Consider the following 24780-nt stretch of genomic DNA (forward strand, 5'->3'; position numbering starts at 1 on the left):
ATGGGAGATTGGCATCATGGATGTGCAGCTGACAAATTTGCAGCAACTGCGTGATACTATCATGTCAATATTGACCAAACTCTCTGAGGAATGTTTCCAATACCTTGTTGAATGAATCTATGCCACCAAGGATTTAGGTAAAGGAGGGTTCAACCTGGTAGTCGCGAGGTGTACCTAATAAATTGGCTGGTGAGTGTAAAAAAATTAATATAAGCCAAAAAATGTGATTTAAAAAAAAGAGAGCAAGTGTCTGAGTAACTGATAGAAATAAGTGAGAATACTTGAACAGAGTATTATTGTGGACTACAGTAATCTCTCTTTATTATCTATTCTCAACAATCACTTTAAAATGAACAGACCTTACAGGTACCATCATTTAAAAAAGGCCAACACATCATGTCATTGTACTTCATGTGATAATAGAAAGGATATACGTAAATCTAGATCCAGTAAAATGCTAATAATGGATGCTTCCAAAGACCATAGTGCATCATTTTTTCAGCCGCACACACACAGATTCATTTATTATTTAATACCATATCTACTGTTCAGTATTTTTTCTTCATGCCGTTGAGTTGCAACCTTTGCGCACAAGTCTTTTCTCTGCACTTCCGTCTCACTGCCATCGCGCCCGTGTGTGTCCCGTCACTCTGGGATACACACCATCTATTGGGTTACTCAATAGAAAGTATCCTTGTCCTGAGTGGCCACAAAAAAGGATTTAGTGGTCACAAAACACTCTAGAAAGCCTTGTTGGATTGATGGCTTTCTTGGATCAACGACAAATTGATTACTTTCACAGTGACATAAGAGAACTTTTCTTCTCAGACTCCCTGGGTGACCTCTGTGCTCAGACTATCCATCATGTCTGATGGAGAAACTTCCTGGGCACCTCCACACAGGGTCACATCCTTTTTCAGCTCAAAATCACTCTGCTCCTTGATCGCCATCTCCTCCTGTTCTTCATTTCCATTTACACATTCCTCTGCTGGAGCGGAAGAGTTTTCTTCAAGCTCTCCGTTGACTCCGTCTGCCACGTCCTCTGTAGCAGACAGGCTCTCTAAATTTCCATTCTCCATCTTGCTTTCCACCTCTGGCTCTGGGCAAGACAAGGCAGGCTCTTCCAACTCAACATTCATGTCACAAGCAGAGACCGGGTCTGAGACAACGATGTCAGGGACAGGCTCTGCTGCTACCACAGACACATTTTCAGAGATCTTCATCTCTGCTTTCACAGACTCGGATATTTCTGCTTCCACAGACTCTGATACGGCTCCAATTGATTCAGGTTCTCCTGGTCCGTTCTCTACTCTGACCTGTTGTTCTGCTTGCTGCAATTCTTCTAGCTCTAGCTCTGAGGTTTGCTCTGGTTGGGGCAGCTCTGTAGACACGGGCTCAGATGGTTGTTTAGGTTCTGTTTCTGGTGCTACTTGTGGCTCTTTTTGTTCTGGCTCTACTGTGGTCTCAGCTGCTGGATCTGCCTCAGGGCTTTGCTCTGGTTTGGTTTCTGACTCAAAGGCTTGTTCTGGCATTAACTCAGCCTCTGGTTCTAGATCAGGCACCATTGTCTCTTTCACTGCTTCTTTTGGCTCAACAGCAGCTTTTGGTTCTGGAACGGATTCTGCAAGTACAAGAGGAACTTCTACATTGGGTTCTTCAGGTGGAGCAGCAGACTCGGGTTCAGCCTTAACCAGTGCATCTTCTTCTGCTTCAGGAGCTGAAGATGCCTGTGCTGCTTCTTCAGCTTTTGGCAACTCTGTTGTTGCTGGATCCTCTACATCATTTTTCTGTGGTACTTCTTTCTCTGCTTCCTTTTCTGTTGGTGAAGGTGGTTCTTCAGCAGGAGCTGGTTCTTCTGCTGCAGCAGCTAATATTTCTATTGTGTCTTTTGATGTTTCTTCATTAACAGTAGCTGCTTCCACTGCTACAGAAACTTCTGCTTCTACAACCGGAGCCGTGTCTGCTGGTTCGCATTTCTGTTCCGGAGCAGCCTCCTCTGCTGTGATGGGAGCTGGTTCTTCTGCACATTCAATGTCATCTGGAGCTTTAACAATCTCTGTCACTGTCTCTTTTTCCTCAACATCAGGAGCTTTTTCTTGTGCAGGTTCCCTTGCATGCAAAACTGGTTCTTCTTCAACTGGAGCAGACTTTTCTGCCACGGGAGCTTTTTCTTCTTCAAGAAGACCTGACACTTCTGGTGCTGGAAGTGCTTCAGCTGCTGGTTTCTCCTCGACAGCAGCTGCCTCCTTACCACCAGAGGCTTCCTCCTCTGGAGGTGGAGATTTGGGTTCTTCTGGGGGTGCGGCAGCTTCGGTTGCTGCGGCTTCAGCTGACACAGCGGGCTCCTCCACTACAGCACCCTCCCCAGCCGTCATGTCTGCAGGTGGAGCTCCATCTTCCACCTTTGCAGACTCTTCCACATTGGGCTCAGATGCAGCGGTCTCATTCTTCTTATCTTTGGGGTCGCTTACATCATATCCTTTTCTTTTCTTGCTCAGTTTGCCTCCCATGGTGTTTCCTAAAAGCAAATTTAAAAAAAATCAATGTCTTGTCCACAGTTGCCATGCACTTTGAGACACAGTTTTAATGAAATGTGGTGCACCTCAAGGTTTCAATTAATTATAAACATATATAAAAAAAGGCAAATAAAAAGCCTAAAGCTACATACACATCAGGCATTTGAAACGTGCTGAACAAGTATTTTTGAAGAAACGTTTAGCCCATGATTTTCACACTGTCCAAGCAAGGAGGGGCTTCTTTTTATTTTTCCATTGTTCCATTGTTTACAAGCAAATGTCAACCACCTACAGTTTGAAGAGGCTTGGTGTAAATGTCGAAGTGGTGAAAACCTCGCAAATCTTGCTCCAGGCTCACAGCTCTATTCCAATAAATGACTTAACCTGGTGTAATATAATTTCGGCCGACCATAAACTGCAATTATTAATTCCTCCTCCATGATCAACTTTCAAACAATTGGGACTTCAGAGAATTAAAAGGTCCATCCATACATCATTACCAAATCTGAGGCCCAAATTGGTCAAAGTTCGACCTTGTTTAACTTTCAAGCACGTTCAATGTCAGCTCATTTTGCGCATTTACGTAGACTTTTCATAGGAAGTAGCCACTTAAACGCACATTGCAGAGGTGTTTGTGGTCGTAGCTGAAGTCCAAAAAGCCATCATCTAAATTAAAAAATATATATGCACATCCCTGCCCCAACTCAACTTTATTTAAGAAATAATAATATGGCATGGTTTAGTTGAGTGTTTACCTAAAATTAAGGCCAGCTTTGACTAAATTCTTTCAATTGTAAAAGTAATTTCTTTCCATCACATTAATTTTCCTGTCTGTATGAGAAGAAGGTGGAAGAAAAGAAGATACCACCTTTAGGAAACTGCTTCCTCTCAAAGAAATTTTAGTAGGAAAACAAATTTGAATCCATGGGAACCTTAAAGAGGTCAGACAGCGCCAGACTCACTGCACTTTCAGGAATGTCTGGCGAGGCTCTGTGCCAAAACGGGACCACAAGTCAGAACATTTATGATGTATGACTTTTCCTTTCTCAGTATGATAAAGAAAATCTGCTTCTCTGCATAAACCTAGATACCATTCAGAGCCTGTGGTCAGATTCCCATTAACATATAAAAACAGCCAAATTGTGCATGTTTGGTCCAGATCTGCTTTTTTTCTTTTTAAAGTGTCAGACACTGCTGTGGGTTTAGCGGAAGCGTATTGTTCAGGGATTGCTACATGAGGCAGCAGCGGCAGTAGAGAACAGGAAGTTTAGTTTGGGATCGTATTTATTTAACTCCAAAGGAGAAAATAAATACAGACAACAAGAAAAAGCCCATCCATACCTGAAATCTTGGTATCAGACAGTCTGCATGCATTTTAATTGCAGAAGCACATTTTAGAGGCTTACTGCAACATGGATTTTGTTTCAACATTAGGACCCAACAGAAACAGGCAGGGCTCTTATGCTTGAGGCAATAGAAGAGCACAGGTTCCAATCCTGGAACTGTCCTTAGTGCTGCAATTAAGCAATCAAGATCATCTACATTGATTTAATTAAGATTTATAAATGTAATATATATATATATATATATATTAATCCTACAGCGTATGATGAAAAGTGCTATGTTGAATAAAAAGGCCTTTCTTCGATCTTTTATGAATCCTGCATTAAAGATATGAGCAAAAAAATATCATTATTTTTACTTTTTAATCACGATGATGGCAATCAGACACATTCATTTTTTTAATGAATACACTGCTCCCAACGCTGATGAAAGACATATGAAAGGGACTCCGGCGGCCTGAGCCCCGCCGGTAACAAAGGATGGGGACTCTCCAGCAGCAGCAGCCCACTAAACGGGCTGGGAGAGGGCAGCAAACAACTTAAAACACACACACATAAGGTATCTAATATGCATCGCCAAGGGCTACTGCAGGCTTCAGCCAAATTAAACTATATCCTACAACCTGCACCAGTCACGAGTGGTGAAAGCTGGAAAGGTCTCCATCCCCCATTTGAACCCACCCACTGTCAGACTCAGCCCTTTTTTTTTTTTTTTTGTTCAAGATCTCCCAAACGTGCCGCTTTCAGACGTACAAATCACGACGATTGCATGATGGGATTTTTTTTTGTTTTTCAAAATTTGATTAAATTTAACTTTGGTTTGTTTAATATTCTCTACGAACTCAATTGTTCTGATTTGAAAAGCACTACCCGAACAAACACAACTCCTTAGCACAAAGAAAGAGGCCAAAATCAACATGTGACTAAAAAGAGGAAACCTTCAGTTAAACTTGCAGCTACAGAAAATGAGAACAGGACAGAGCGAAAGGACCACAGAATCATAAACCTCTCAATAAAGTTATAGAAACCCTAAAACTTGCGAATCATCCGAAAGCAGCAACACGCTTAAAGTGGCTGACCTGAATCCTTACTTGGTAAAAAGAACCGGAATTCCTTCCCAGAGTCTGGCTGGATGGTAAAGCAGGGTTTTGGTGCAGATGAATCCGGCCCTCCTCTCCGTGCTGCGGTGTGGTGCAACTGAGGAGTGCCCCTCGCGATGCTTTGGACATCTGTCACTACGACGATTCAGCCAACCCCACGACTGCTCTGTCTGCAACCCACACCCTCCCAATCTGTAACCCCTCCTCTTCATCACACGCCCTTCTCACTTTATCTCCCTGTTGAACAAATACGATGAGCCAGAGGGTGATTATGCACAGACTTCAACACGTTTTTTCTATTAAAAAAACAAAAACAAGACTTCTGCGGTTTTACAAAGATGAGCACAATTTTATTGATTTTAAATTAACAAGAATATTCCAGAACCTTAATATGATGAGCTCTGATACATTTTCTAAATAAAACTGATATGAGATGTTTGAAACTACAGAACAAGAGCTCGTGGTTGCGTTTCAATACTGCATTTAAGTACTTCATGACTTAAAAATGAACCAGGTGCTACAAAAGAGTCAATGTTCAGTGCTGATGCTACAAAACACATTGAATTGTGGCACCTTTTTGCTATTTGCTTAGCATGTGTTAATGGGACAAGTGACCCTTCCAGATCACCTGGTAGTTCATTCTGCATCCCGATGCAAAACCTTTAAGGTTGAAATGCTTGAAAGTCATCTATGATTATCGAACTCTGACAATATGTATATCAGGAACAACATTCATCTTAGTGTGAAAGAAAAAAAAACATTTTATTTTTAACAGTTATTGTTCATGAGACAAAAAAAGAGGAAGATCTGGATCTGTTAATTTTGCCCTTTTTGCAACTTTTTCAATGATATTTGAAGAACTGCCTTTTGTTTGTAAGAAAGCTGTATAAAAATAGCAGACTGTGTGATTTGCTTTGGTTAACCCACAAGGAACAAACAAGAAAGTGGTTTCAAAGAAATGTAGGTGAAAATGATGACATAATTGGCGCTTTGCAAAAGTGAGCATGATTTTATTTGACTCAACAAACATAAAACATGTAGCTGTATTTCTCCATAACATACACACATTTTGTTTTTTAGATAGATTTGAGTGTTTCTATTGATTATTCTGGTTCACTTGGTTTGCCAGAGTAAACATGAAGCAGTAAAATTGAGGAGATAGCACACTCTGCTGTTACAGTACATTATCACACAACACAGTCAATGGGAAAGAATAACTTGTCAATATTCAATAAATATAATTGATTGTGAATAAGATAATGATGCTTTTTGGGTACAACATGAGAAGCAGGTTTTTCTCCAAGGAGAATAAACTTTAGTGTGACAAAGCATGGAAATTAATCCTGAAGAGGGATTAAGAAAACACCACTAAATCAGCTTTCTTATACTAAAATTAACTCTTTGAGTTCATAAACCAAGAGAAAATATGAGTTAATTAGTTGAAAAAACTTTAAAATAAATTTAAAATACCAACTTTATTCAAGCGTCCTGAATTAGATACTATACAATGTGTTGCTTCCTTCATTTTAATTAAAAACAAAAAAAGCTTTACGGTTGAGCTAGTAAAATAACAAGTAAATGGGACTCATTTTGTTTGCTTTCACTGAAGACGGGCAGGCTAAACAGCGACAAAGGGGCAGAGATGGCTGACTTTCACATGATCCAAAAGCCCTGGAATGCGTTCCCAGGAGTGAAACCACCATCCCAGCCAACCACCACGCTCCACCTAGGCTGGGCTCAAAGATACTGGAGGAGGCCTTGAAAGATCCTACAAAGTAGCCATGCTTTTCTCAAGCTCATCTGTATGCAAATCCATGTCCAGATGGTCAAGCCACACAGAACAGAAACCCACAGAGATGTAAAGAAACAGGTGTTTCCACACACTAGAGGACAAGAGCTCAACACTAGGGTGAGTGTGCAGGAATGCAGAGTTGTTTGCTTGTGCCTGGCTCTCAGTGAGGGTTATTTCCCCTGCACAAGGGAATAATCAGTAGTATTTACAAAACTAGTTTGATTAATAGCCTCATCTACTTGTTGAATGTGGAAAAAAAGAAAAAAAGAGGTTTAGAATTATTCTAAAATGTATTGAACTGAAATAACAGTCCACAACAGCACAAGTGCAGATGGAGCAATCTTTTTTAACCAAACTACTGTAATGTATTTAACATTTCACTGCCAAAATACAGGATCTAACGGATACTGATTCACAATTTAATAAGATTACAAAACATAGTTTGTAAACTTATATTTTAAAAACAATTAATTTTGGTTATGACTTTTTTTGGTAGACTCTTCTTTCTTAAAACTGTAAAAAAAACAAAAAAACAATAATAATAATAATAATAAAGAAAAGAAATATCATTAATACTCAAATGCTGCACTGATGTCCAAATAAAATCTTTGAAACATGGAGTTTGGCCCTAAAACTGTTTTTGGCACCAGTAAACAGCATACTGTCAAACTTTTTATCATGTCAAACCAATCTCAAACAATGAAGGGATTTCATTAATTTCTTATAGAGGTCTGATTTACATCTTTTGTGTTTTAAAAATACAAAAGTTCAACTTACTGATATATTTCACAGCATCATCAATGCTGACATGTTGAAAAGTACATTTTTTAATTAAAAAAAAATCAAAGTACAATCAAAGTTGATTTTATTAAGTATAATTGTCTATCTAGGTACAAGTATTGCAAGTAAACAATAGACTATGTACATGTAGTGTCAAAAAAGTATACAAACCGAATACTTCTTCAGACTAAATTCGAACAATTGAATTTTATAATGTATATACAGTACATAAAAGTACACTGCCTGTCTTTTAGTATAGAGACAAGTATACATGCAGTACACTTAAATAGACTACTTTTTGCCAAGGGCTTTTAGCAAATGATGTAAAAAAAATTAAATAGGGTCATTGCAGACAAAAGAAAAATCCTTATCGAGTTGCAAGTTAATTTAAAACAATTTCGGAAAATATGTATCGATAGAAATAGCTAATTTGGAGAGTTTTATAATAACTAATTAAGGAATTATTAATAAAATTAAAAATATGTTTCTTGCTGTCATGCTTTTTGTTTAGTTTATTTTTTTTTTACAAGGGTTTGAATGAGTAAATAAAAGTACAGAATGCAGAAATAAAACTACATTTGACAAAACATTATAGGTATTATTTAACAATTTTATGTTGGGGAACAGATTTCAAGACATCTTAAAGCTTTTTGAAAAACAATGGATTTAGCATAGCGAGGAGTAGGAATAAGTTTATCAAAAATTTAAACTGCATATTCTTCTGTTGATGGAAGCCAAACAACCAGATGACACCAGATGCTTCTTAAAGCCAAGATATTGATATTGAAAAAACTTTTGGGTCTTGCCCAAGATCCCATGTTTATCAGACTTCTCTATTAGTTACATAATTTTTTGGAATAATTTTGGAAAACAAAAATATAGAAATTAATTGTTTAAGTGTTATAATTATCCTGGGTAAATTCTAAAAACAAAAATGTTGGTTCCTTAATGGGACAAGTGACTCTTCAAATTATCTGGAGGACCTATTATAAAGAACTTTGCTTATTATTATTATTGCTGTTGTGTCTATTCATCTAGTTAATGGATAACCCCCTATTTGTTGATTGTTGTCATGTGCAAATTTATTTTGTTCACAGTTCACTTTTCTTCCTGTGAATTATCAAATTTACATTTATTATTTTAATTTATTTTTCTGTTTTGACTCTAATTAGTTGATCATTCTGTCACAAATGTGAACTTGAATTTTTCAGAATAAAAAAATAACATCAGCTGACATGATGACATCATCTGTTGGGGGCGCAGCCAGGAGTAGGCTGAACTCTCAAAATGAAAGTTTGACTTCGAGTTTGAGCATTAAAACCTTTGTTTAAAAACAAAAAAAATCGTTTTGTATTTGTGTATTTATCGTTATCCTACGACACAAATACGGCTGCGGTCTGTCCATCCGTTTGGTGAACAGAGCAGCAGCAGACGGGTCTCCATGCGGCGTCGCGTTCAGCGAATGTAACGTACTCTCGGCTGGTTGGATGAAGGCGGTGCCAGAGGTGGCCAAGCAGCAGGGCCTTGCCTTTGTGGGTGTAGAAAGAGAAGATGGCTCCCGTTCTGGACAAACACCTCCCCGGTGCAGCCGGTTCGGGCGACAATAACAACGAAGACGAAGAAGGACAAAGCCTCTGGCAAGTTCCGCTGCTCCTTTCACGACTTTATGTCACAGCGGGGCCTCCGTCGGAGAGGCGCAGCCCGCCGCGGTTCTGCTTTGTCACTGCCGGCTGCTCCCAGTCGCACACCGGCCCGGCTAGCAGTAACGTTAGCACTGACTGGAGCGGTCAGCCCGCTAACTGTACTCCGGCTAACAGGCTAACTAGGTTTATAGGTAACTTTTCATTTGTTTTGCGCTACAGCTCTCTTAACGACGTTTAGGGGTTGTCTTGTAATTTTTCGTACTGTCTCTACTCATTTTGGACGCATTAGGCTCCCGGGATTCGTTCACATACAAGCGCTATAGTTGAGAGTTCATGTGTCAGGAGTTGCTAAGTAAGAACAGCTTGGTTAGCTGCCTTATGAGGGGCACAGCAAGCTGTCAAAAAGAAAACGTTGTAATTTAAGTAAGATGTTAATTGAATTGTAAGTTTGAGTAGTAGCGTTTAGTATTGTTTTAGTTTTGGATAGCATAATCGAGCTTTAGCTCGGCGTCTTCTTATTTAGTGCTTGGGGTCAGTCCTGATGGACGGTCGTTTCCTGTTTTCATGTGCATTCGTGGACTCATGATCTCATCTGTGGGCTGCTGTTGCGTGGATTATTGCTTTCAAAATAAAAGCAAAGTGCTGGAAAGTGTCAGCTAGAGCTTCGTGGTTGTTCTGGTGCTAAAAAGTTTTTGTGCGCTTTTTCCTCCATAGGTCCTCAATACTGAGTGAAGTTTCAACCAGATCAAGTTCAAAGTTGCCATCAGGAAAGAACATCCTGGTGTTTGGTGAGTATTTGCTGTTCTGTCTCAGTGAGACCTCACGCTTCTGCGGTGTTTCTGTGGAGCTTTAGGAGAGCAAACCATCTGCAAACGTCATAGTTGTTTGGGATTACAGCCTTTTCCCGTTTCTTTGGTTTTCCTACGTTTGGATTAAATACATTCTGGTGGGGAAAAAAAAGGAAAAACTGGTATCTTCTGGAATTTTCTAGGGTGTGGCCATTTGAATGAATTTTACGTGTTACATTTTGACAAACTGCTCAATAGTTATATGTGAAATCTTATTATTAAAGCTTGCAAATTTAACTGAGGTTCTGCAAGTTTTTAGCTGAGTTTTAAATTTAAGCAAAAATATTACACATTTGATCTTGGGAAATCCCTTTGCCACACCTTTATCTGAACTCATCTCCTATCTCCATGGAAAACAAAATGTTAATCATCGATGTGTTTTTGTTAAATATTTGTCATGATGGAGAAAATATATATAAGTTCAAAATTGCATACCTGATTATTTACTTTATTCAAATGCTCTGAATCAGGACCAGACAAAAATGCAAGTGGAAAAAGCTTGTTGGTCTGACTTAGGACCTATGCAGGCCACAAGCTCCCTACTCTGCTCCATTCTGATGCATTCATTTGCAGACAAATAGATCCATGTACGTCTTAATTTTCCTCGTCTGAGCTGGCATCTGGCTCAAAACTGATCGTCTGGATAGCTCCAATATTGCTTGTCATTTTTGTTGCACCACTAAAGTTAGCTTGGGGTTGTGAGGGACTGTAAGCTAGTGGGAATGTGTTAACAAAGGGATGATGGGAAATGGTGTCAGGTCACTCTGCACCAAAACAGTCCTCACAACTCAGATGAGAATTAAATGAATTACTGCCACTCTGCAGAAACCTTTTCCTAGACAATGACACTGGTTTTTTATTTTGGCTAAAAATGGCATAATCGATTAAAAGATCACTGTGAACACATTTACAATAGATCAAAAGACAATCAAAGTGGGACTTTAAACTTTATTACTGTTAAAATCAAGGTATTGCCTTTAGTAAAAATAATAAATGTGCATTGTCTGCAGGTGAGGATGGATCGGGAAAAACAACACTTATGTCCAAACTCCAAGGAGCTGATCACAACAAGAAGGGCAGAGGACTGGAGTACCTTTACTTAAGTGTCCATGATGAAGACCGTGATGGTATGTTTACGTCATGCCGCTTTAGCGGTCATAGATTAATAACTATACAGTCACACAACAATATTACTTTAGACATTTGTTGTTGTATCTTGCTTCAATCTTTTTCATTTTTGTGATGTAGACCTTACCCGCTGCAATGTGTGGATCCTGGATGGGGACCTGTATCACAAAGGCCTTTTAAAGTTTGCTGTGACAGCTCAGTCGCTACCTGACTGCCTAGCCGTGTTCGTTGTGGACATGTCTCGACCCTGGACCATTATGGAGTCCTTACAGAAGTGGGCCAGTGTGCTCCGTGACCATGTGGACAAGCTAAAGATTCCTCCAGAGGACATGAGAGAAATGGAGCAGAGGAGTGAGTTCTTCATTCTACCACTTTTTTTTGTGATGGAATAACAACAAAATGCTTTGGTTGACATTTCATTTTATACATAAATCATAGACAATTAATATGCTGTGAATCTACTAAGAATTTCTGTTGCCCTTACTCTCAAAATGTAAATGTCCAAAAACTAGTATTTAAATATATTTATATTTAAAGAAAACTATCCACAGTGAATGCAGCAGAGGCATTTCATGGAAGCAGCAGTGTGGATCTTGCATAAGAAGAGTGCGGCTCCTTGCTGACTGCCTGCTAGCAAAGAAGCAGAGCTCGGATAATGTGTAGCATGGAATGCAGACACTTGATAGCATTACACGTTGTCATGGAGGATTTCTAGGTCATCAGCAGACAGGCCCATGATCTTCAGCTGCATCTTCTGGCTGCAGGCGAGCTCTGCAGATCTTTGAGTGTGGTTCACTCAGATGCTGTTCTGTTAATTTTAGTATCTGTCCCCGTCACACTTATGAACTGCTCTTTTGTGTTTAGAAAGAGGGCTGCTTTTCCAACTGCTTGGTTCAGCCTGCAGGGTTTGGGGTGTAGTCTTCAGAGATGGCTTTTTTGCTGCTCTTTAAGGTCGAACTGAACGTATCCCAAGAATGTTCTGGATTTAAACAGGTTTACAATGTGTAGCTTTTACGTAGGACTTGGGTAGAGGTGAGTGATAACAGTTCTTGATCCTCATGAGCCACTAGGAAACTTTCAGCTTTGAGTAAACAGAGTAAGGAGTAATCTCACAGAGCTGCACATCAGAGCACGCAGCTTAATGGTAAATGCAAAATCCCACATATAGTTTACCTCCTTCTGTGTGAAACAATGAATATTATAAAATAATATCTTAAAGTAATTTCTTTAATCAGTAACAGAGTGCCAGAACCTACGTTTGGTTGAATGATTTAATCGTTTGATGTACAGTAAACCCTTGTTTTTCGCGGGGGTTACGTTCCAAAAAGAACCCGTTATAGGCAAATTCCGTAAAGGAGAAACCTTTAATTTTTTTACAATTATACAATTAAATCCTCTATTATACATTGAAAAGAAAGAACAGACCATTTTACAGGCTCAAGCATTTATTCACAAACAAAAGTACTTTAAAAACGTTTTTTTCAACAAATAACTTCTGTACTTTACTGTCAAATAATAATTTTAATCATCAATGTGAACAGAAGGCTTCATATTGCGGAGATTAGCCCCGCCCACCGCGACCCGAGTAATTGGATTAAACGGGAGAAAATTTAAAATGATTATGGAAAAAATACAGTCGTACAAGTAGTACGACTGTATTTTTTGTAGTACAAGTACAGTCGGACAAATAGTGACTCAGGTGTATTTCACTGCTTTTCAGACTGAGCTGCTGCATCCTGACTCCACTCTGCAGTGTTTTCTTCTTTTGAAGCCCTCGGTGCAGCTGTGTTTGTTCGGTAGAAGAACATAGTGATAGGCAGTTGTTGTCGCTCTTTTTTTCTATATGTTTTAGAGAAATTTGAAATTGCAATAGAATTTACACGTACAATTTGGCAAGCTGTTTTACGTACTTGTACATATTAAACTGCAACGTTATTGAGGCACAGGTAGAGAAGAAGTGGAGTGACTTTTTAGCCAATCAGAATGCAGAACACAATGCACAATGCAAATCCGTGAAAAGTAAACCGCGTTATAGCGAGGGATCACTGTACTGGATTGCAGGACGGTGAAAAACGTTTTTGGTTCTTTAAAAAAAAAAAGTTTTTTCTTTAGGAGCATTATTCATTCATTCATTCATTCATTCGTTCGTTCATTCCTCTTCTAAGCCATTTTGTCCCTTTCGGGGTCACGGGGTTGCTGGAGCCTATCCTGGCCACTCATGGGTGAAGGAGGGAGACGACACTGTGGACAGGTCGCCAGTCTGGCCCAGGACCACAAATCAACACCCATGCACTCTCACATTCACATCTATGGACAATTTAGAGTAACCAATTAATCTATGAAGCGTGTTTTTGGATGGTGGGAGGATGCCAGAGTTTATGCTTGCACGGGGTGAACCCACGCTTGCACAGGGTGAACATGCAAACTCCACACAGAAAGGTCCCCCATTGATGTTCCGTTTCAATTCCCCCAGCCAGGATTTGAACTGGGGGCTTTCTTACTGTGAGGCAAAAGCGCTAAGCATTAAGTTTAGCTTATTTGGACGAAGACTGCCTTGTTTTGTTTAAAGCCTGTTTAGTTTTTTGGTAAAACCCCAAATGAAAATTTTAATGTTGTTTTGATCTGGTTTGAAATCTTGAATAATTGAAAACATAGATTTAAATACGTTTTGTTTTAACATTGGCAGCTGTGAAAAAAATAAAAATCCCAAATTCTTCAACTCTAGTATTGATATTTAGGTTTGTATAACCGGCCTTTACAGCACATTAAAAAGGACAGATTTTGTTGTTTGTGTGCATTTACATGTTAACATCTCCCTTTGTATCTATACAAAGTCTAAAATCAGTGTTAACTTGTTCTAGGGAAGTGTTTACATCTCCACAGTTGAACTTTCTATCACTCTTTTTTTATTATTTTGGCCTGTTTTTGTTCAGCATTTTCACATTGACCAGCATTGTCACCTAACCCTCTCCTATTGAGATTACCTGATTACCTGAAGCATGCCACGCAGATAAAGCATCTCTGTGATGTCTGCAGCACAATGGCAAAGCCTGGTCAGATTACATTGAGTTTGAGTTAGACTGAGCGCCTGAAGTGTGTGGGTGTGTGTGAGGGAATGGCTGTTGTCCAGTAAGTCTTGCAAGTGTCTTGCATCATGTTTTCCCCTCCTGCAGTAGCTGCGTCAGAGAAAAGAAAGGAAGTACACTCTGTTTGTCTGAACTCAGTGGACTGGACACAGAGGTTGCTGCAGTTCTATAGCTAAAAGTAGTTTTATTTGGAAAGTTCTTTTGTCAAATTACAGAATCAAACGACAGTACTGCCACTTGACTGCATTTTAAAAGGCAAAGTAATTCAGACACTCTTGTCGCATTCGGGCTTTTATTTTATGGAAAGCAATAAGTACAGACACATTTTTGGCCTCACCTTTGAGGAGCAGATAATCATGGGTCAAAGTTTGCATGGCTGTGCTACTTTATTTCTATTTTTAAATGACTCTCCAGATCAAGTAATCTTGAGTCTGTTATAAATAAAAAAGAAAAATACCAAAGTGTGTGTTCAAGCTGCTAAAACCATCTCTGTAATTCAAGGCTCACTCTGACGGTTCCTTTGCTGTTCCTGCTGGGAACTGGAAAATCATTTTGGAATATTTCTCAATTTTAGAAGAAAAAAAACAGTATGATGACAAAGGGAAATTCTTTTTTATACAATGTGATTAAATATAGTCTTTTAAATTGCATTCAGTGGATCTTTAACAGGAGGGTAAAATGCTGGTGGAAGGAAAACACTACTTGTGTTTATCTTAGGAAGGTAATGTTAGGCTATTAATTAGTCATGTGATCTGCCTCATTAAGATTCCTGCTGTATTTATTTCACTGAAGATACACACACACACTGACATTCAGCAACGAGGGTTTTGAAAGTAGCATTTCCTTATGCTGTCGCTCTTTTCATAACCTCTATGTTAAATATCAGATGACATCAAAGCATATCTGCATTGTTGTTTCATTAGCTGTAATATTGCTAAGCAGTTTACCTGTTTAAAAAAAAAAACAATGTGCAAATAAGAAAAGACTAATATAATTTCAAATTTTTAGCCTCTTTTTTAAAATTTCTTTTGACATTTTATTGTTTGTGGCTGTTGTTTTCTTGGCATTTAATTACCATAATTGTACAATAATGTGCACTTTAAAACCCTTATCAACATGGGTTCTTGGTAATCTTTTATTTTTATTGTGGTTTTCTTTGCTTTTATGCATAATCTAGTTATTACTTATGGGGAAAAAAAGTCCCACTTTTAAACAAAAATGGCTGGACTCGAATAGAGGAGCCGGTCTGGCGCGTGGGCTGTGTCCCAACTTCATTCTCAAGGCGTCTGAGGAAGTTGGCCAGAACTTCCTGCGTGTAATCCCCATCACCCCAGCCGAACAGCAGGAGAGCACAACAACAAGACTGGGATTGGATTCATTGTGCTCTCCACCTTTTTGCCAAAAATGAGCCTTTTTTGTTCTTTTTTATGTAAAAATGTCCTGAAGTGTGCAACATTTACTGGGTTGCATGTATTTCATTTTAGAATGCTTTTTAAATTAGAAACTTAAGACTGTCAGTAGACCCGCTCGGTGTTTGTAGCGCGTTCTTCCCACTTTGTTCCTGTGCAGACTGGACTGTGGTTGTTTATTGTCATCTTGTTGAAAAACTATTGCACATCTGTGGAAAAGATTCTTTACTGTTTGTTTTGCTCAAATAGAACTTTTAGTTTTTGCATTGATTCTGCCTTCAAACAAGCATAAACTAACTGCAGTTCTAACTATTCTGATAAGACATCTTTAGCTGTGTTTCTGGTATTAGTCTGAATGGACTTTTTATGCTCTTGTTTTAAAAAATATACAAATAAATGATAATGTGTTATGTTATTCATTTTTAATATTTTTATATTAGTCACAAATTACCTCTTATGTTTTTGGATGTTGTGCTCCTTATAAACATTAAAAAATAAGATGAACTGGGAGGTCTCAAAACATTTTATATTGAATTTATTCTAAGTTTTAAAACAAACTATGTATGTTGTAGAAATCAAACAGTATTTAATGCTTGCAAAAGGATTTTAAGGTCACGATTGAATTTGGGGGCATAATTTAAGTGAAAAGACACAACTTTGCACAACTTTTCTTTTTTTAAAGCTATGTATTTAGAGATTTTTTACAAGGTACCAATACTATTACAACATGGAGACTTTTAATTTTTATTGCATAGAAATGTGATTCTCTTTTCTTTAATGAAGCCTATAATAAAAAAATGTTTTTTTGTCTCTTTCAGTGGTAAAAGCTTTCCAAGAGTACATAGAACCAGAAGATGGCACCCCGTCCTCCCCACGTAGGGCCACAACATCAGGAGAAGATGAGGCAGTTGTGTTACCACTCGGAGAAAACACACTAACACACAACTTTGGCATTCCAGTGCTAATAGTTTGCACTAAGGTAAAGACTTCACAATTTGTGTTTTTATAGGTTAGCTTTTTTTGTGTGTGTGTGTAAGTTGTTTCAAACATTTCATTAAAAAAACACTGGATTAAAGTCTAGCAGCTCCATTTACCACTTAAACCTGTTGCCGTGGTAACATTAAACCAGAAAAAAGCTCTTTTTGGAAAAGTGCTGAATGCACCTCCTGCTTTGTTGTTGTGCATTTTTCAGATCACACCTTTCAATCCTCCTGCTTTTATTGTAATTTTTTTTTCAGGGCAACTTCTGCAATAAAAAGGCCTTTGAACCATAAAGAGGAATTATATGCAGACTTTATCATCAGGCCCATTACTTTAGCTTCCTCAAACATATTTGTGTTCAGACCTTTCTGACTGGCATTTGTGTTCAATTCCTTTTTCTGTTTTTCTGTTCATAAGAATCTAGTTTTTTTTTCTGAAGAAATCTATTACTTGTTGTCTGTTTTTAGACAGAAACTGACTTTAAACGGCCTTCTTGATGACCTTTGGCATTAAGATCTTCTGATATGGTAACTTGTGAGAGTTGGTTAAAGGCACACCTTAAAGGACACATGAGGCTCGTGAATGATATTAATCAACATTCAAAAGATATTAGGACGATGTCTGTGGTCTTTCACATGATTGATTAACCTTTTTTTCTAGAAGTTTTCTTTGAGAACTTTGAACCAAGGAACATTTTTATTGGCAATTATAAAGAATATTAATAAAAATCAGGCTAACTTCTGGCTTTACATGATGCAGCAAAATATATCTCTGCCAGTTTGAAGTTTTACACATCCTATAATTTGTTGATGATTTATTGACAAAAACAATCAGAATTTTACTCCCGGGAAACTTTCCTATACAATGATCTTCAAACTTTTTTTTTTCTTTTCACCAAACTACAAATGTGTTAAGTTGTAGCTACAAATGTGAAATTCCTAAGTTAGGTTAGAGACACCAAAGAAGGGAAGTGTTTAGTTACTAAATCTCTCTCTTTTTTTTAAGGGCCTATATCATGCAAAATCAGTTTTGAGCTTTTAAGTGTATCAAAAAGTTTATTCCACACGAAAAACAATCCCAAAGTGTTCTCGCATCTCTAAGTATTCCTCGGAAAACCTGCACTCTGGGCAGCAGCCCCTCCCAACCCAAGAAAACAAGCGGGTTCTCACTTTGTGATGTAGACCAGTGAGAGCAGCCCCCTCCTGAAAGAGTTTGTGCTGATGGCTCCTCCCCCAGAATAACACACACACACACTTACTCAGTGGAACTAGCAGTGATGGACTAAATGCTTTCCTATTATCAGCTCAATATGCACATCCATCTTTGCAAAAGTGTGGATCCTACTTCCGGATTTGAAAATTACTAATATGTCATAAAAAATGTGTTCTTTTGTGTGCTAAATGTAATATATTATCATATACATGGATATTGTTTACTATAAAAGGCTTAAGAATAGCATGGTATAGGCTTTTTAAAAAGAAAAGAAACCTTTTAGGTGAATGCTTGTTAACCACTCTGCACATCAGGCATCACCTAAATAACTTTTGTCATTCTTTCAGTGTGATGCAGTCAGTGTTCTAGAGAAGGAGCATGACTTCAGAGACGAGCACTTTGATTTCATCCAGTCCCACATCAGGCGATTCTCCTTACAGTGTATCCTTCCAATGTTATGGATCAGTAATGTTTAAAATCTTGTTTTTCTTTTTTTCATTGTGTCTTTATTGGCTCTTTGCTCAATCTATGAGGTTACTCCCTTAACTATATGAAACAGACGGAGCTGGCCTGATCTATACCTCAGTAAAAGAGGAGAAGAACCTGGATCTGCTTTACAAATATATTTTACATAAGTTGTATGACTTTCAGTTTGTCACTCCTGCGTTAGTGGTGGAGAAAGATGCAGTGTTCATGTAAGCTGAACTAAACGTATTCTCTTTTAAGAAGAGACTACATTTTTCCACACAAAGCCTGGTTGACACATTTATCTTTTTTTAGTCCATCAGGATGGGATAATGAGAAGAAAATTGGGATTTTGCATGAAAACTTCACAACAGTTAGACCAGAAGATCCATTTGAAGATTTTATTACAAAACCTCCAGTACGAAAGGTATGACGAATATGAAAACGAAGACAGTGTTGATTGTTTTTGTATAATAATGGAACTATCATCAATGTATCAGATTATTATAAATATTAGAGAGTATTTTACATCACGCAATGTTTTTTTTTCTTCAGCTGGTTCACGACAAGGAGATTTGTGCAGAAGAAGAGCAGGTATTCCTCATGAAGCAACAGGTAAGTGTGCAGGGATGGAAGGAATAGGATGAATTTGACAAATAGGTTTTGTATTTCTAATTTCTAATTGAAAGGCTCTTGCTGGAAATGATTCAATCTATCTGTTCTGCTGTGTTTTGCAGTCTTTGCTAGCAAAGCAGCCAGCTACACCAACAAGAGGAGCAACAGTAAGTCTCAGAAGGGCCATGAGACCTAACAACATTTATTTACGTATTTATTTCATGAACACGTGTGTTTTCCTTTAGGAGTCTCCAGGACGGCCGGCTTCAGTGTCCCCCAGGCCTGCCGGTCGTGGCCAACCCACTGTAAGCAGCAGCTCGCCATTATCTACTGTCAAGAAGCCTGACCCTAACATGAAAGGTGAGAAAAGCGATTTTATTTTATTTGAGAATATATCACTGTTTTTGATGCGTAACATGGATGTTTAGACCCCATCAAAACTGCTTTGATTCCAAACTTTACCTAATTTAGTTCCATTTATTGAGAGAAAAGAAGTTCAAATTAAAAGCTAATAGCTGCTAGTTGTCAGTTTTCCTTTAGTTTATACCAAACTGGAGACTATTTTAACCAAACACTCTGCAGCAGGAGTGTTTGGTTTCTAAACAAAGTTACCTCGACATACATCCCTGGTATATTCCTGTTCTCAGAGCTGGTGATTTTTGAAACATATCCTCGGTTATTTTTTTTACTTTCCTCAAAGAATATTTTAGAAATTGTTCTTTTTTTTTTTTTTAGAGCATTGTATTGGGTTGTTCTTACAACACTTTACCAACTCATAAGTGTTTCTGTTTTAGCGGGGGCTGCAAACGAAGGAGTGCTGGCCAATTTCTTCAATAGCCTGTTGAGTAAAAAGACGGGATCACCCGGTAGCCCAGGAAGTGGAGCAGTTGGCGCTGGAGTGCAAGGGTCTGCCAAGAAAACAGGTATAGTCCTCCATACATGCATCTACTACACACACGTGTGATTCTTATCTCATTTTATGTTTATTATATCAGAGAGGTCTTTTGAATGCAGTCATATTTCTAACTTTAACAGAAAATCTATAAAAAATAAAGATTAATATGAGATTTTAATAAATGAAATGGTGATGATTAAAAAAACATTGGTCAGCTAATGGAAAAAAAAATGAACTCAAATATGGGAGGAGAAGCAAGAACATTAGCAATAAATAAATTATCATCATGCAACTAATTATATGTCCCATTTTAGTGAAAACTGCCTTTGGGCACATTAAAAACAAAGCCTTTATGTGAATATATCTCAAATTTCCTGAACAGAATTTCTGTTCCAAGAATCTCTTTTTTTCCACTTAAGCATTTGCATCTTTTTGAAGTGCGTTTAAAATGTTAAAGAAAAAAAAAAAAGAGAAACGATCCGTTTTGCTGCCACGTCTTCTCAGTGACAGCAGGGATTGCTGAAGTGATCACATGCATACATGCAAACGCTCCTGCCGTGTGGCATTTTATCTCCTCCACCCGTGTTAAGCCTGTTAAAGGTGGATATGGCAAGGTGTCTGTTTTGACTGAACTCCTGACCTCTGAGGAAGCTTCTGACGGGCCTGAATGCACTGACACAACCCGCTGAGGTGCCTGCATGGAAACCAATGTTGTGCAACGTCATATCTCACTGCGTGCTAAACTAATTCCTTTGCTCCAAATCACCTTTACTGCTATCCACGTTGAAGGTTGACATCCTAAACTTTGCCTTTTCTCATCCTAACTGAGGGAAAACTGCATGACTACATGTTAGACTGATTTTCGCATGCGTGCTAACTGCGGCTGCAAGTCACCAACCATCAGCATGAGAACACATCACCATCCAGCCATCATCAGCTTGCCGGCCAAAACCAACAAGTCTGAACACGCAGAAGCTACAGGAGATTACTTTTGGCCTTTTTTTTTTTCTCCTCTGTTTTTCCTCAAGGGCAGAAGCCGGGTTTGACTGATGTCCAGGCAGAATTGGACCGAATGACTCGCAAACAAGACTCCATGGTTCCAGCTAACAACATACCACCGACGGAGAACGAAGCGTGAAGGCAACAAAACCAGCTTCATTGTGTACTGCTTTATTACCCTTGGAAAAATCGATGTACATGTGAGCATAAAAATGAAAAAAAAAAAAAGACCACTTTCCCCAACGCCTGTACCAGTCAGCGCACACCAAATACGTTTCAGATGCTACAGAAAGTCTCAGAAAGATTGGAAGATCGTGATATGAGAGGTGGAGATATTAATGAGATTATAACTACTGAGGGCTTGGCCTTATGCTCTCCTCTCCTGCTGAAAATGTAATGGGGGGGGGGGGGGGGGATGTGTGGACCCTCCCTGGCGGCCCGTCTGATTCGTTGGGCTGCAGGCCCCAGTTTTTTCGGGGGGGGGGTACATCTCATGGTTTTCAAGAGTGCTATGATACTGGTCCTGTGGCGCCTGGTTATGCCTGTCTCGTGGAAGGAATTGGTTTGACATTGGAAGGTGTTTAAACTCTAAATACTGAGAAGAGGAAAATCAAATACTCGCACACACATGTAGTATGTCAAAAAACAAATGATTCTGGTGTATTTATGCAATGCTCCTCTTTATTTTATTTTCAGCGCCGTATGTTGGTTTAAGGATTATTGGTTCAGTGCTAAAAAAAAACAATACTGACATCATGATGCTAATGATGTGACAGCATATCAGTTGACTCACCCTGTTCATCTCAAAGGATTCTGTAAATATAGAAGAAGAAAAAAATTCAGGTTCAGGTTTACTCTTTTTTTTTTTTTTTTTTTTTTTTGTACAAAGTGCATTTCTGTCCAAAAATAGCATGTCTGACTGGACAAAGACTGATTGGAATTCTTAGAACCTGCATTGAGTTAGCTTTTTTTAGCGACAGGTTTGGGGGACGGGTTGGGCATCTTTCCTACTGTAACTCCTAAGTGCCTCGCAAGGTTAGCTGTTGGTGTCATAGCAGAGGTTCTGGTCCACAATGGAGGGAATGCACTGTAGCTCCACCGCTTGAAGTTTTCCTCCCATTTTTGTTGATGTACAACAAGCCCTGTGGTCTGCTAACTTTTTCCAATTCTGTGAGCTTAAGTTTAATGCATTGAATTCCTAATGTAAATTATTACAGTTGTTAAAGTCCCACCTGATGGATCTGAATATGTTCCTCCATCTACTGCGGTTGATGCTACTTATTTTCAGCTAAAATACATGCAGCTGCTTGACGGAAAAAAACAAACAGAATCTGTATCCTTCAGTGTTTGACAGCACTTACCTCTTCATCCTTTGTTTTCACTCTGTACTTTTCATGTAAGTTAAAACATTCCCAGTTTCTAAATGACAGTAGTTGTAGAAACATCCCTGATTTAAAAAAAAAAAAAAAGAAGAAAAAAAGGGTTAAACTTTTTTTGTTCAGTGTCCATTAAAATTGACAGCCATCACATTCAATGTACAGTAAAGGCCATCTTGCCTTCACAGGAATACTCCTAATTTGTGTCTTTGAAGGGTTGCTTGATTGTCTTTTATTTCTGGTCTTTTTTTTTTTGTAAAAGCTGTATCATATCAAAAGAATCTGTTTTTTTTTTCTGACACGATAATGAAAAAAGAAGTGCACACTAACATTCTTAACTATATGCAAGGTCCTATTGAAGGCCATGTATGGTGTAGACTGTAGCTTTGACAGAATTATGGCAGTTGGGAAGATTTTAGCTGTTAAAAAAAATAATGGCCAAAAGGACACAGTTGGAATTGGATTAAAAAACCAAAGATTGCTCCTGTAGTTCCTGCTACACACGTTCCTATTCTGTAATGTTCCATCAAATTAAGGTCTAACTCTTTTTAACACCATGTCAACGTATAAACATACCTTTATCCCGTCTACCATGCTCAGTTTTTTTTTGCATCACATTTATGTAAGTCGGTGATCGGAAGTGGGACTTAAACATTTTTTTTTCAAACTTTTACTCTACGAATACAGTTTGTTTTCACAGTGTTGTGTTAATAAAACATCACTCAATTCCCCTTCATTTGCTTTACTAAATCATCTATTCAAATTAATTTCTAATCATTTGTAGCTAAGGATAAAGCACAATTAATAGCCAGTGATGCCATGTTTTGAAATGAGCACCTCTTGCCTTGAAAACACATTGCTTATCTGTTTTGCCTTACCTTTTTAAGTTAAGAACAGATATAAAAGGATGATTAACAACAAAACTTCGATCTTCATCTTGTGATTACCCCTCTACTTTTTTTTTTTTTTGATTTGCCAAATGTCACTGTAAACGAAGGACCTGTGACCGGTGTTTCTGATGCGTGCCCGTACTTGCATTTGGCATTTCGCTGCATCGATGGAAGCGCTCCGGCTCCTCCTCGTGTCTTTTACACTTGCTCTTTGCAAGGATTTGTTGTTACTCTCAAGATTGAATAATGAACAGTTGTTACCTTTTGGTACTCACCTGTCAATCGCAAAGAATTGCCTTTTCACCTCCTTAAAAAGAATTGCCTTCAACCACTCGGCAGTGTTCGCCTCCACAAGACTTTCAGCTTCAGCTTCTAGCCCTTTTGTACTGAAAATATCAAGACGATTGAAGGACATGACTTGCTGCATTTGGGTGTTCTGGATGAAAAAGTTTGTATGTCTAACTCATTTCTGTAGCCTCCAAGTCGCCATATTGTTTTTAGCTTAAAATGCCTTCAATGATACGGAAATGTTTATCAGACCCACGGCTTAAATAAAACCAAGGATCGAGACGTGTGTTTTCTTTTTGTCTGCACTCATTTCACTACTTTTAGCAACTGCATTGCTTTTGACATCAATAAAACATCCAAATAATCCTCAACTGTCTATGCAAAAGGTGTCTTGTGTTTTTGCAGTTAAGCTTTAGATTTCTGAGTTTTAAGCATGTGTTTGCGCATGTTTCTAAATCCTCCATGCTAAAACATGGTAGAGATGGAGCTACACTTTGTGTAAAGAATATTTTCTTCAAAGCTGTCATAAGATTAGTAGCTGGAACACTTCGGTAGAAACTCAGCGATGTGAACACTAAATATTTGAAAAACCACAAAGGCATCACTTTATCAACAGATACTTAAACACCCACTCCAAAGAAAATCGAGTTTTGGACGTTTTAACATGTTTTTCCTGTTTTCATGATGACAAATAAAAAAAATTAAGGTTGAAATAGCATTTCTGATTATTTCTTTATTCAAACCATTGTGAATCAGGAGCAGGTGAACAAATGCCGTCGGAAAAAACTTGTAGGTGTGACTTAAAAGCTACAGTCGGCTGCCTCAAGCCGGATCTGCTCCATTCCTGTTCAATTTGCAGACAAATAGATCCATGTGCATCTTTGTTTCTTTGTCTGAGCAGGCATCTGGTGTAAATCTGTACAGCTGTACCCGCAATGTTAGATTGGGGTTGTGAGGGGCTATAAGCTTCCGGGAGAGAGTGTAAACAAAGGGATTGTGGCAAATGAGGGCAGACTTACTGTGTCAACAGACCCAGCCACATCTGTGAATTTCTGAAGTCCTTTCTTTATTTTGGCTAAAAACTGCATAATTATAATTAAAAGACCTTTAAGAACACTTTTACAATAGATCAAAAGATGATGGGAGTGGGACTTTAACATGTTCTTGTTGCATTTTCATGAGGATATAGGACATTTAGGCCTTTAAAGAAAAACCAGGCTCAAAATTGCATTCCTGAATATTAAAATTTTCAAATTAAGAAAAATGCCATTTGAAAAAGAGCTTATTTGTGACGTAGAAAATACGCTGGGCGGACCACAAGCTTCCTGCTCCAGTGCAACAGGTCAGGAAAGGGGGTTGTTCCTCGCCAATGGTCCCTCACAACTCAGGTGACACTTTGTCTTAGAAAACGACA

General features: G+C 38.4%; 2 protein-coding genes across 4 annotated transcripts; one reads left to right on the plus strand and one right to left on the minus strand.

Annotated features, from left to right (window-relative positions):
• Positions 1-291: 291 nt before the first annotated feature.
• LOC101170081 (fibrous sheath CABYR-binding protein-like) lies at positions 292-5103 on the minus strand. Its single transcript, XM_004067134.4, has 2 exons — positions 4939-5103; positions 292-2518 (listed from the first exon to the last, which is right to left on the minus strand). Exon 2 carries the CDS (start codon positions 2508-2510, stop codon positions 825-827), a length of 1686 nt encoding a protein of 561 aa, XP_004067182.1. The 5' UTR covers positions 2511-2518; positions 4939-5103; the 3' UTR covers positions 292-824.
• Positions 5104-8801: 3698 nt separating this feature from the next.
• On the plus strand, positions 8802-23648 carry dync1li2 (dynein cytoplasmic 1 light intermediate chain 2). 3 transcript variants are annotated; one of them, XM_023953413.1, is made up of 13 exons: positions 8802-9168; positions 9889-9962; positions 11033-11149; positions 11271-11501; positions 16464-16624; positions 18186-18279; positions 18398-18533; positions 18619-18730; positions 18859-18918; positions 19041-19085; positions 19164-19278; positions 19713-19841; positions 20842-23648. In XM_023953413.1, exons 1-13 carry the CDS (start codon positions 9083-9085, stop codon positions 20949-20951), a joined length of 1470 nt encoding a protein of 489 aa, XP_023809181.1. In that variant the 5' UTR covers positions 8802-9082; the 3' UTR covers positions 20952-23648. The 3 variants fall into 3 exon arrangements, with proteins under 3 accessions (XP_023809181.1, XP_023809182.1, XP_023809183.1); XM_023953414.1 differs by having other exon boundaries at positions 20847-23648; XM_023953415.1 differs by lacking the exon at positions 8802-9168 and adding an exon at positions 9266-9365.
• The last annotated feature ends 1132 nt before the right edge of the window (positions 23649-24780 follow it).

Source organism: Oryzias latipes, chromosome 3, assembly GCF_002234675.1.
Source record: "Oryzias latipes chromosome 3, ASM223467v1".
NCBI lineage: Eukaryota > Metazoa > Chordata > Actinopteri > Beloniformes > Adrianichthyidae > Oryzias > Oryzias latipes.

Excerpts from the sequence above, each read along its gene's own strand:
- dync1li2 (XM_023953413.1), top strand. The coding sequence starts at position 9,083 with ATGGCTCCCGTTCTGGACAAACACCTCCCCGGTGCAGCCGGTTCGGGC. Across the intron at positions 9,963-11,032 it reads AAAGAACATCCTGGTGTTTG|GTGAGGATGGATCGGGAAAA; the intron begins GTGAGTATTTGC and ends CATTGTCTGCAG. Across the intron at positions 18,731-18,858 it reads CAAAACCTCCAGTACGAAAG|CTGGTTCACGACAAGGAGAT; the intron begins GTATGACGAATA and ends TTTTTTCTTCAG.
- LOC101170081 (XM_004067134.4), bottom strand. The coding sequence starts at position 2,510 with ATGGGAGGCAAACTGAGCAAGAAAAGAAAAGGATATGATGTAAGCGAC.